The sequence below is a fragment of the Chelmon rostratus genome, chromosome 18, assembly GCF_017976325.1.
Source record: "Chelmon rostratus isolate fCheRos1 chromosome 18, fCheRos1.pri, whole genome shotgun sequence".
In the NCBI taxonomy this organism is placed as follows: Eukaryota; Metazoa; Chordata; class Actinopteri; order Chaetodontiformes; family Chaetodontidae; genus Chelmon; species Chelmon rostratus.
The window spans coordinates 4,500,229-4,513,044 of record NC_055675.1 but is presented as its reverse complement, the minus strand read 5'-3'; the positions used below and the strand labels follow the sequence as shown (position 1 = coordinate 4,513,044).

Genomic DNA, 12,816 nt, shown 5'->3' with positions numbered 1-12,816 from the left:
GCCAGTAGCAGCGCTGCCTCACCAAGTCGGTGGTCCGATCAATGCCCTGGTGGCCATGCTCCTGATGTAGCCGATTTAGAGTCTCGTGCTTCACAGCGGCAGGCAAAATCAACTGAAAGGATTCACTCCCACCATCAGGCTGAAAGACTGATGGTGGGACAGAGCACACCCTCTCTTTCAACCAAGCGGTCCCACTGACGCAACAAAGCCATTGCCGGCCCTGAAACCTGTGGTCGCTCGGCAGGAGTTGGCTTAGCCTGTCTCCGCCAGAACACCAGGACTTCCCCTATTGGGGGATCTGCCTCATGCAAGGCACAAATATCGGCAGGGGGATGAGATGGAAAAACTGATACAACACTCTGGGTTGCCACAACTCCCGGGTCTGGATGCGCTGCAAGCTGGAGGGCACTGAGGATGGAAGTGCCTGGCACAAGACCAGAACCAGACATATACTGCTGAGAAAGGGCATCAGCGTTGCGATTACTGTGACCTGAACGATACTTGATGTCAAAATCGAAGGCAGCCAGCTAAGCAGCCCAACGATGCTCAGTGGTTCCAAGCTTTGCAGACTGCAGGTAACTCAGTGGGTTGTTATCAGTGAAAACCAGACACTTATGGCCCAACAGATACTTCCGAAACTTTTCGGTCATGGCCCACTTCAACGCCAAGAATTCTAATTTCATGGAGCTGTAATTATCCATGTTGCGCTCAGTGGGCCTGAGGCCTCCACTGGCATAAGCCACGGGCTGAACACCTCTGTTGGTCTCTTGGGAGAGCACGGCCCCAAGGCCACTTTGACTGGCGTCAACCTACAAAATGAAAGGACGAGAAAAGTCGGCATAAGTCAAGAACATGTCTTGCAAGGATTTTCCTCTAGTAACATTATCAGCAGGGTTGTTGCTAGAGTCCACATATCTCCAGTTTTGACGGTTTGTGAGGGTTTGGATTTCTGCAACTCTTGCTCCTACAAATACTTTAAAGCGACAAGAGTCTGCCTGAATCCAGTGGAGTACAGTTGTGGAATCACTCCAAAGTGTTGTGCCTTGGATTGGCAAAGTCAGTTCATTTCTGATCACATCACAAAGGCGGGCACCAAATGTGCAGCACATAACTCCAATCTTGGGACTAACAGCTGTCGTTTTGGGGAAACACGTGAGCGAGCCAATATGAAACACAGCTCTACTCGTCCTTGGTCATCTTCTGATCTCAAATATGCAACAGCGCCATAAGCATGTTCAGAAGGATCACAAAAGATATGGATTTCTTTGACTGAAGTCGGAGCATGCATTAATGTGGAGGTGTAACAGCGAGGGATAATGATTTGAGGAAGATATTCAAGTTCTCCTTCCCAGGATTTCCAGACTGTTAGAACGTCATGTGGCAGCAGGGGGTCATCCCATTCCCTCTCTTTTCTCCATAGCTGTTGGACCAGGACTTTTGCACGAGTGGTGAAAGGCAGAAGGTAGCCTAGTGGGTCATACAGACGAGCAAGGACACTATATATGTACCGCATTGTTGGAATTTGTGGTTTAGAGTGTTTGTATTTGTACCTGAAGAGATCATGTTTGCAGTTCCATAGTAATCCTAGGATGCGTTCTTGGGGCTCACTTCGGTATTCTGAAAGCCAGAGTTCACAGCTCTCAGACCTTGCTTCAGGTGGTAAATGGTCGATGACAGAGGGATCATTGCTTGCCCATTGACAGATGTCAAAGCCTCCTGTCGAAAGGCTAGCTCTCAGTTTGTCAAGGAGTGTTTGAGCAGCAACAGCAGAGGGAAAGCTTTGCAAACAGTTATCCACATAGAAGCTCGGACTTACTGAATGCTGCACATCTTTATCGAGCTGGTGGTCTTTCGCATGTTTCTGCAGAGCATATGTGGCACAACAGGGGCTACAAGTAGTACCAATGGCAGGTCCTTCACCTGCCATTGGTACACTGAAGGGGGGACCTCTCTATTCATGTTACGCTACAGGAATTGAAGAAGGGGCCTGTCTTGAGGAAGAAGACGGATCTGGTGAAACATGCTTTTAATGTCACCACTTATTGCTACAGCATGTTGCCTGAAGCACAGCAACACACCAAGCAGTGATGGCCCAAGGATTGGTCCTGGTAAAAGGTACTTGTTAAGGCATTGTCCTTGGAAAGTGAAAGAGCAATCGAATACGATGCAATTTTTATTGTTATGGGTTATCATGTGATGAGGGATGCACCAAGCCTCTTTGCTGTTCTGTACCTCTTCAGGGGTTAGCTTGGTCATGTAACCAGCCTTCTCCAGTGTCAAGATCTGATCATTGTAGGATTTTGCTCTGTCAGGGTCCTTGGATAATTGCGATTCTGTGTTTTGAAGTCTTGACATTACAGCAGACTGAGGAATGTTTAATTTGCTAGCTTAAGAAGTGGAGTAGCGTAGCGATTGATATCATTGACTTGGACTCTTGTCGTGGCCTGTCAAGAAGCTCCAAAGCTTGTTGGTCTTGTTTTGATCTAATGACTGCTTTCTCACTTCTTGCAGGTAGAGCATCAAGTTGCCACAGTTTCTCTACATGGTAGCGTAGCTCCTCAAAAGAGAAGCTAATGGATGTGAAAAGACACTGGACAGGCAATGAGGAATGGTTAGATGTAAGCCTCTGATTGGCCCTTGGAGGGTCCAGCCTAAGGGAGTTTTAACAGCAGCGGGTGACCCATAAGGACTCAGTCTGACTGGTGCAACAGGGGGATGAGGTGGATGTGATCTGAGCCTATGAGCAGCAATGGGGATGCCTTGTGGATGTAAGGCAGAGGAATGTCTTGCAGATGCTTGTATTTCCGTTGCAAGGATAACACAGGATAAGTGTGATCTGACAATGCCAGTTGGCTTGCAGTGAAAGCATGATTAATAGTGAAAGTCTTGTATGGGTTGGCAAATGGTGAGATCTGGAAACTGACAGATGAGCCATGAAGTGTTTCAACGTTTTGGCGTACAGTCCTGAGTGATATTTTCTCAGCTTGACCATGTAGGTTGAGATGCTGAGCAGCTGGCTGCAGGAGAATTGTACGTTGCGAGCCATCATCAAGAACAGCATAAGTCTCCAGAGTCCTTTTTCCATTGTGGAGGAGCACTTTCACAACTTTCAGGAGCACACCATTGCAGTCACTAGGTCGATCAAGATACAGTGTTCTCAAAACAGGACTAGTATCATTGTTGGATCTCTTATTTACTTCACACAGTATTTGTAGATGTCTTCCTTTGCAGATGGCACAAAATTTCTTAAGGTCACATTTAGAAGCTTGATGAGCAAGCTTCTAAATATCCATTTCACCTTGTGATCCTTTGACATGTCATTGAAGTCAGGACATTTGCTGATATGGTGTTCAGTGGATCTGCAATATGCACAAGTTGCTCCAGATTTTGAGGGGAAGTCTGAAAATGATGTGGGTTCACAAGATTTGTTTGCTCCACGCAGAATCGTTGTCAGGACAGGTGTGGATTCATGGGGCTGTCTGTGCTGATTGTAAGATGAAAAGGAAATTTCCTTTCTAGGTTGACATCTTGCTTCAGTTTGTAACCAAGAGGAGAACACCAACAAGTCATATGTCATGGCACCTTGATTTCTGTAGACATGTCTTTTGAAAGGGCTGGAATGTTCAGCAGGTAGCTTCTCAAGGAGACGATCAACGTGAGAGCCACATAGAAGTTCTGCGTGTCCTTGATCTTTCATTGTGCTGAGCAGACCAACAAGCGCTTGTACATAAAGGGCAAAGTTGTCCAGACTGTGACCATCCTCTGCTCTGATAGGAGGGAGATCCATGATGTTTCTAAGCTCCTTCAGTGCCAGTTGTCTTGGTTGCCCATAACGTTCGTCAAGAGCCTGTATGGATTGTGTGTATGGATCAGGAGCATAGGAAAAGGCAAGGGCTAGTCGTTTAGCTTGGTCCACTTTAAGATGACCAAGAAGAACATGGTATTTGAATTGTTCTGTCTCATTTGGGTAAAGCAGGTTAGTGAGGGCCATACGCAGCATCCGATACTGCATCTCATCCTCTCTGGTCAGGTTTGGAAAGGAAGGAGCTTCACATTTGTAGACGTGTATCCTGCCAGAGGGTGCCAAAGGTCTCTGTTCCTGCTGATAATGAGAGATGGACTGTGGCCTTGAAGGTGAAGACTGCCTCTGTTGAGAGGAGAAGGAAACTAGAGGCTGAGCAGGATTTATCACTGAAGGATTCAAAGGCTGAGCACTCTGATTTTGTAGGTGAACCTGTAGTGATGCAGGAACAATGGAAGGTAACAAATCTGGAGAAAGGATCGGCCTGGGAAGACCAACCGAAGGAACTGCAGCATCAAGGATTGACAGGTTAGATAATTGGGGAATGGCAGCAGAGATAGCAACAGGATGACGACGGACCTCGGGTGGACATGAGGCAGACTTAGATTGGTAATGTGATTTAACACTGGGCATATCAGGTTGGAGCGTAGGAGAAACTGCTGGCCAGGTTACTCACAGGTGGTTTCTTCCTTGTAGATGACCCAGTTTTGGATGAGGATTTGGAGGAAGAGGATTCAGGAGTACAGGATCTATTCATAAAACGCTGAATACTCCACATCGTGACAAAAAGTTGCTTCATAATTTCAGTCTGATTTGTTGGAACAGGACTAGCACAGTCAATCATATATTCCCCTTCATCACTGTCACTGTCAGGCTCATGTGTTTGTTCCTCTTGTGTGTCATCCTCTTGTCAAGCTTGCAATCCATGTGTGTCATTTACAGCATGTGTGCATTCTGTTTGGCATTCAGCACCTTTGGTTCTAGGATATTCAACTTCATAATCTCGGAGATGAAGAAACACACATGGACCGATGTCTCTGAAACAAAGCAAATCAAGGATTAGAAATGATCAAGTCCATTAAACTTCTCTTAAAGATAAGGATAAATAAAGATCTAATTTAACTTCATGAAAATGCTAAATGTGCAAAACCAGCCCTTACCTGTGCTGCCGCCCCGTGAAATGGTGAAAGACTGAATGAATGGGTGAGCAGGACTTAAATAGGGCGTGCACAGGTGAATGAGGTGAGAGGCAACCAATGAGTGAAGAAGAAAGGGAGGGAAGCGAGGTAAAGGGAAGTGATGTAAAGGAAGTGAGGTGAGCTAAACAGGGTGGGGAGACATGAGAAATAAGAGTCTTTACAACACGTCTGGTCCATAACAAGATGGTGGCGGGTGCAGATTCAGCAGCTCGTTGCTCCCGTGATTCCGTTTTTGTTTGTTTGTTTTTACTTGTTTCCACGTTCACTACTCTTCTGGAAGCTCTAACACGGTACAGCAGTCTGAACTGTACTCGAAAGTTCAACAGTTTCGGACTCCACACACGCCCTAAACTGGACTTTATTCCACCGGAGCTGCTACGGACCCCAGAGACCACCGCCATCCGCCCGCTGCTGCCAAGGAGATGGAGGAGGCACTGTAAACAAAAGCGTGGCAAGAGAGCCAGCTTGTGCTAGGCTACATGCTAACCCTCACAGACCGGCTCTCTCCAGTTTCTTCCTCACTAACACCAGGTGTCTCGCCAACAAAATCGACAAGGTCCGTCTAAGGATAGCCTCTCGCCAGATGGACAGCTGTGTTACCGTTGTCACAGAGACCTGGCTGGATGACAACATCGCGGACGCAGCGGCGGAGATAGCGGGTGCTCTCTTTTCCAGGCGGACAGGACTGCAGCTTCAGGTAAGAGCGGAGGCGGAGGTTTGGCGCTGTATACACAATGCCTGGTGTACAGCCACACACACCGTCAGCACATTCTGCTCTCCTGATTTGGAAGAGCTGGCGGTGAAACGCCGACCATTCAAGCTGGTTAGAGAACTCTCGTCTGTTGTTATTGTGGCCGCCTACATCCCACCGCAGGCTAATGCAAAGTTAGCATTAGAGGAGCTGTACTGCCTAATCAGCGGGCAGATGAACAACAACCCGGAGGCGGCTGTGATAGTAGCAGGGGACTTGAATCATGTTTTTCACAAATACATAAAGTTTCCTACCAGAGACAGTAACATTTTGGATCAGGTTTACTGCAACATCCCTGCTGCTTACAAGGCTGTAGCAGCTCCACACCTGGCCATGTCAGACCCCAGCCATCCAGGCCACAGACTGTTTGTACTGCTTCCATCAGGAAAGCGATAAAGGAACATCCGCACCACCACCAACAGAGACCAGCAGCCCCTCACTGGAGTAAGAGACTGTGAGCACTATGAGCCACTGCACACTGCACACTGCACTTTTACACCTTCACCTCCACCTCCACCTGCACCTTCTGTGTACTTAACATTTAAGTACACAAACACTTAACTAAATGGTCAGCTATTGCACTCAGCAAAAACATTTTAGCATATTTCAGCTGCTGTTGGTACATTTCATTGGTATATTTTATTGTTTATTGTTTAGTGTATTTTATAGTCTTTTCATTTCTGGTATATTTTTATTGCATTTACGAATATTTTTGCTGTATGTTGGTTTATTTTATCCTAGTATTTTAATTTTATTTTATAATCTTTCTTATCTTTCTTATTATCTTGTTTCTAACATGGGGGTTGCAATGCAAATTTCATTGACATGTCATGCTCAATGACAATAAAGAAATCTTGAACCTTGAAACACTGGATCATGCACTGGATTTAGGCAGACACCTGTTGACAACAACAACTGGCTGTCGCAGACACGTACAGACAGTCCTGTCTGCCACTGATGTCGACAGGGGCCGAGTGCTCACGGTTTTGGTTCTGTCTTGAACTGCACTCATTTTGATGTGCTTGTCCTGCCCCGTTTTAGCTTTAATTTTAAACCTAGTGCAACTGTTTTCAATCCAAAGGGTTATGATGTATCTGAGTCGGTACCCACCAGCACACCCATGGCCCATGGATCGAAGCCAACTGCTGCACTGAACCAAAATATTTTAAATTCCAGTTCCCCATGCCTCCACTTCCTCTCATAGATTTACATTCCTTTAAGTCAAAGAGAGGTTTGGACTGAATGCATTTAAGCAGATCAGTGCAGAAATGATAACACTGAATGTGATGGCCTAACATTTAGGTTCTGTGTGCAGCACTAAAGTAGTGTTTGTGGTGATAAATCATTTTCTTCTTTTTTGTCTCAGACTTTTTTCAATAGTTGTTCCAATTACAGACCATATAATGAAGGCATTCAAGACGTGCAGATCAACATCTCTAAATAAAACAACAATAACAATGAATGAAACAGAATTGTTCAGAATGGAGGCAACAACTACGTACATTTACAATCCAGCCCTCAGCAGGAGCAGACAGTTTGAGGCCAGTATCAGGATCATTCCTGCTGGGGGAAATGTGCTCATCCTGCATGTGTTCAATAATTTTTTGGAAAACTCACCCACTAATGTCATTCAGTACATTTAATTTTATTACAAATATGTCTTTTTACTATGCATTTAAAAGTGTGCTAGATTAAACATTTCCAATCAACTTGGAGGTACAGTAATCAGTATTATATTGAATATTTTATTCAGTGTGGGCATCATAAAGCACCAGGAAAAGTTGGAACATGCACAATTAGAATGTGTGCATTTGTACATAGTGTGAATCAGCCATTTACATGATCACATGAACAGTTCATTATATTGAACCTCAGTCTGTGTTTAACTTTAATTTGTTGTTTTTATAACATAATAAAAAAGAATCATAAAATTATACAATAAATAATGCAAAGGTTCAGGCTGCAGAGACTAATGACATGCGTAAACGTTACTATTCCAAATTTGATCAGTACTGACTCATCTGCACTCCAAAGAATAGATCAATGCAGCTTTGAGCCAGAAAAATCACCTTGAAATATTTTTCCAAATATGATCAATCTGAAAGCTGATCTGAACCAGCTGTAAAAGAAAGCATAAATAAATGGGTTGAGCATTGAGTTTGACCGTGTAAGCCAGCTGAGACTTTCAATCACAGCAACTGAAACTGACACATGTTTCAAAAGCTGAAAGGAAAAACAGAGAAAGAAAGGAGACCAGCACATCAGAAACACTCCCATAACAGTTGCCAGAGTTTTAGTGGCTTTTCTCTCCATCTTACTGGCAGTGGCTCCAGACTTTGTTCCCTGGATGCTGCGTACCTGTCTCTGTGCAACAAGGAAAATCTTCAGGTAGATACAGAGCATTAAAATCACTGGGAGGTAAAATGAACAAAGAAGTCCCAAAATGATTGCAAGTTGAACATCAATAGAACACTCTTCTAGACATTTATCTTGGTGTAATCCTGCCATTGCGAGGCCAATTGTAAGTAGAAGAGAAACACTCCAGCTCACCACGATCATGATCACAACAACATGAACATTTATCTTCGTTCTATATGTCAGAGGGTGACACACTGCATAATATCTGTCAATAGAAATACAACACAAATTCAAAATGGAAGCTGTGCACAGTGTTATATCAAGGCTGTTTCGTACTTTGCAAAATACATTTTCAGAGAACTCACATGAACTTACAGAGAATTCCAAGTTGAAAGGAAAAACTACAAGCCCAACAAGCAGGTCAGCTACTGCCAAGGAAAGGATGAGAGAGTTTGTAGGAGTGTGGAGCTGTTTGAAGTAAATGATGGAGATTATTACAAAAAGGTTTCCACATATTGTGACAACAGACATTGAGCCGAGGAACACAGACAATAAAACACATACTGTGGAAGGTGTGCTTGTCAATATGCAAGAAACATTATGTATTTCATAACAGGGATGTAAGTCATCATAAGTGTGCTCGACAGTGACTTCTGGTGCCATGTTTCTGGAGTTCCCACAAATCAGTTTTCCATTAAAAATTAACAATATTTAAAACAGAAAATTTATATAGATATTTATTAATATATTTTGCCCTGTATTAGTGAAACATCAAAATGACATCACCTTTTAAACACTGAAAGTAGTTGATGCATCAGTCTTGATGGGTGTTCTTCATGACTGAACCACTGGGCACAATCCTGCTTTTATCAACCCCTGTCTCATTTCCATAATAGGCAGCTTCTAGAGTTGTCCAATCAAAAGTGGGATTTTTTATCTTGTTTACATTAGATGCTGCAGCAACATATTGTAGATGAGATTAACCTTTTAAATCCTTTTGTGAGTCTTTTCATTTTATCAGAACTGCTAATGTCTGATTTATAACATCAAGACATACATCAAACTTTTGCTTTCATGGCCAAAAATATTAATCTTTTAATTTAAGATGTGAGAATGCGCCCACTCTGACAGGTTCATGTGAGGTAATTTTATAATCATAGCAGTATCTGTATCGTAGCTATGCTAAAAGTAGCTACAGTTTAAGTACAGTATAAGTTGTAGCAGTAATCATGGTAGTACTGAGAGTTTACAACATTAACTCTTTTAGTTATGCTCCTCTAATGCTCTTCTCTGGAGAAAGGAATCTAGCAAGGAGTGGAAATCACTTGCACAATCCACATCAAAAGGCCACTCAGTGTATTGCTGTCAAACCAATGATACAACCTCAGAGTACATTTATAGTTCAGAGGAAGACAGAACATGTCAAACTTTATGCATCCTGAAACATACATTTCGTTACAACAGATCACCAAAGACAGTTGAGTTTTGAATTAGTTTTTCCAAGGAGCTGAATGACTAAAAATGGTGGACAGCTAGCTAGACAACTTCAGTAAAAACAGAGCAAATACAACTCTATTGTTCTCAACAGAATAACTTTCTATGTTTTTGTCTTTCCTGAGGATGGTGCCATCTTCCCCCTTTGTTTTTTTTTTCCAAATCTCTGGCCATTACAGCCATTCCAAGAATTAAAAATTGTGCATGCAGGAGGAAACATGAATGTTACATTACCTGGACATCTGGAGCTGTAGCCAGAATAATTCTCCACTTTAAGCAATTTGTCATTTTGTCATTAAAGAAGACAACAGTCTCGTAATTTTGCATCTTCAGTGAATGGAACGGAGGCAAGACCAATCAGAGAGGGTTAAAGTGGAAAATACTTGGAAATACTTGTGTTTTATTGGGTGACAGGTCTGTAAATCCATCAAGTGATGGGGTCACTGTGCCAAACACTAGCTCGCTCACACAGTGAGTCAGTCATGGACGTACAAAGATTTGGAAGCAGTGGCACAAACATCCTCTCTTTCTGACCCAGAAAAACAAGGTTTATGAATGTCTGTATGATCTCCAACCTATGTGAACATGATAACAATTCAATTCAATTTTATTGATATGGCACCAAATTACAACCAAAGTGGTCTCAGGACATTTTACATTTAGAGCAGGTACAGACCTAACTCTTAATCTACAGAGACCCAACAATTCCTTTATGAGCAAGCACTTGGCGACAGCGGCGAGGAAAAACTTCCTTTTGGGGGCAGAAACCTCGAGCAGAACCAGGCGAGATGAGGGGGAGAGAGAGAGAGAGAGACAGAGAGACAGAGAGAGAGAGAGACAGAGAGAGAGAGAGACAGAGAGAGAGGTTCGGCGTTGGACAGAAATCACTTTGACAGCTGTGATAGATTTATAAGCGTACAAAGTACATATGGCATGGTATATGCCTATGTGATATAGTTATGTATGTGATGCATTAACATATTAATAGTAGATAGTATATGAACATTGTACGGCACTAATGATCTAATAATAATGGCTGCATAGCTTATAACAATAAAAGTTGCAGTGGATGTTCGGCAGGTGAACTCAGTAGTCCAGGCTCAGCCACTCTCCATTCGGACCTGCGAGACGAGGAAGCACAAAAACTCCGGGGAAGAAGCCGAGTCAGTAACGTACCTTGATAGGACAGGAAAGCATACAGATGGAGAGGGAGAGAAGAACAGAGGAAGTCCCGCGGCAGTCTGATTCTGTAGCAGCATAGCTCGGGGCTGGTCCAAGGTAAGCCTGAGCCAGCCCTAAATGTAAGCTTTGTCAAAAAGGAAAGTTTTAAGCCTACTCTGAAATGTAGAGAGGGTATCTGCTTCCCGGACAATAGCTGGAAGATGGTTCCACTGGAGAAGAGCTTGATAAGTAAATGACTCTGGCTCCCATTTCTGGTTTTTGAGACTTTGGGAACCACCAGTAAGCCTGCATTCTGGGATCGCAATGTTATACTGGGGTAATAGGGTGCTACAGTGCCTATCATAAGTATTCACCCCCTTTGATGTTTTACCCTTTTATTGCTTTCATAAATCAATCATGGTCAATAAACTTTAGCTTTTTCAACACAAAAATTTATTGGAAAAAACTCTTTAATGTCAAAGTGAAAACAGATTTCTATAAAGTAATGTTAATAAAAGAAAATTATATAAATGAAAACTACTCAATACTGACTTAAGGGGGGTGAATAATTATGCAAACAATTATTTTTATTTATATATTTTTATTTCATTAACATTGCTTTATAGAAATCTGTTTTCACTTTGACATTAAAGAGTTTTTTTCCAATAAATTTTTGTGTTAAGAGAGCAAAATTTTATTGACCATGATTGATTTATGAAAGCAATAAAAGGGTAAAACATCAAAGGGGGTGAATACTTATGATAGGCACTGTATAAGTCCTTTAAGATAAGATGGTGTCTGACCATTTAATGCTTTGTAGGGAAGGATTTTAACTTCTATTCTGGATTTCACGGGGAGCCGGTGCAGAGTGGCTAATATCGGAGAAATATGGTCTCTTTTCCTGGTCTTTGTCAGAACACGCGCAGCATTCTGGATTAGTTGGAGAGTATTTAGCAATGAATTGGGACAGCCTGATAGTAAGGAATTGCAATAATCCAGCCTGGAAGTAACAAATGTGTGGACTAGTTTTTCTGAATCATTGTGAGACAGAAAGTGCCTGATTTTACAATATTTAGGTCGACTGAATAACACCTCCAGCGTCTCACCTGAAAGGCCCCTAAGCTGCACCAAAGTGCCTGTGTGAGCTTTTCCCACACAGGCACACAAAACAATACATAACAATGAAAATAATACATGAAAGCAGGGAGTGTCCAGTGTCCATTAATATGCTGAAACAGTACTGTGGGTCTGTCAGTTCTTCAGCTGAACTGTTGCTCTACCAAATGCTAGCTAGCTCGCATAGCTCGCAGTTATTTTTCTTTCAGAGATGATAAAAATCCATCAGTTACTATCATATAGACACTATCCTTCAAACTCTTTAAATGCAGAGTCTTGCTAGAGAATCGCTGTTTGGGGTGAAGGGTATAGCTAATGGTTAACTCCTGCCATCTCCTACAGCCCACCTACTTTCAGCAAGTGTGTTTCCATTCATCAGCCCAGTCTCCTGGAACCCTAATCTTAACCAAAGTGCATGTGACCGACTGGCATCATTTTACCAACAGGCTAGGTGTCAAACACTGTAAACTAAAAGCTCAAAGTCCATTGACAGCTGTCTAACTTCACTATTATTCTTCTGTTGTGTGAGTACAGTGTGTGTACAGAGACATAACTCAATGATGTAAATAAAGAATTCCATTTAGGCTGAATCATCATTCCTACACTGAAGAAAATGTCTGATGTGATATTAATTGGGTAAAAAATGTATTCCCCAAACTATAAGGAGGGTTATTCTTTCATTTCTTGTTTGTTTCTTGTTCTTCATTAAATTGGACTCTGTAGGTGTATTATGTCATTATTCAGATCATTAATTGGCCATGAATTTGTTTTGCTCTATTAGTTCTGTTATTGCTAGAAAACATTAAGGCCCCAGGTTGAGGAGGTGTGATGAAGTAGTCAGGAAGTGTGTGTGTGTGTGTGTGTGTGTGTGTCTGTGTGTGTGTGGGTTTGTGACAAAGGCAGCCCAGGGACCAATAACCACAACATCCATTCAC

General features: G+C 42.6%; 1 protein-coding gene across 1 annotated transcript; it reads right to left on the bottom strand.

Annotated features, from left to right (window-relative positions):
• Positions 1–7,792: 7,792 nt before the first annotated feature.
• On the bottom strand, positions 7,793–8,773 carry LOC121622384 (trace amine-associated receptor 1-like). Its single transcript, XM_041959344.1, has one exon. The coding sequence runs from the start codon at positions 8,771–8,773 to the stop codon at positions 7,793–7,795; it is 981 nt and encodes a 326-aa protein (XP_041815278.1).
• Positions 8,774–12,816: the final 4,043 nt, after the last annotated feature.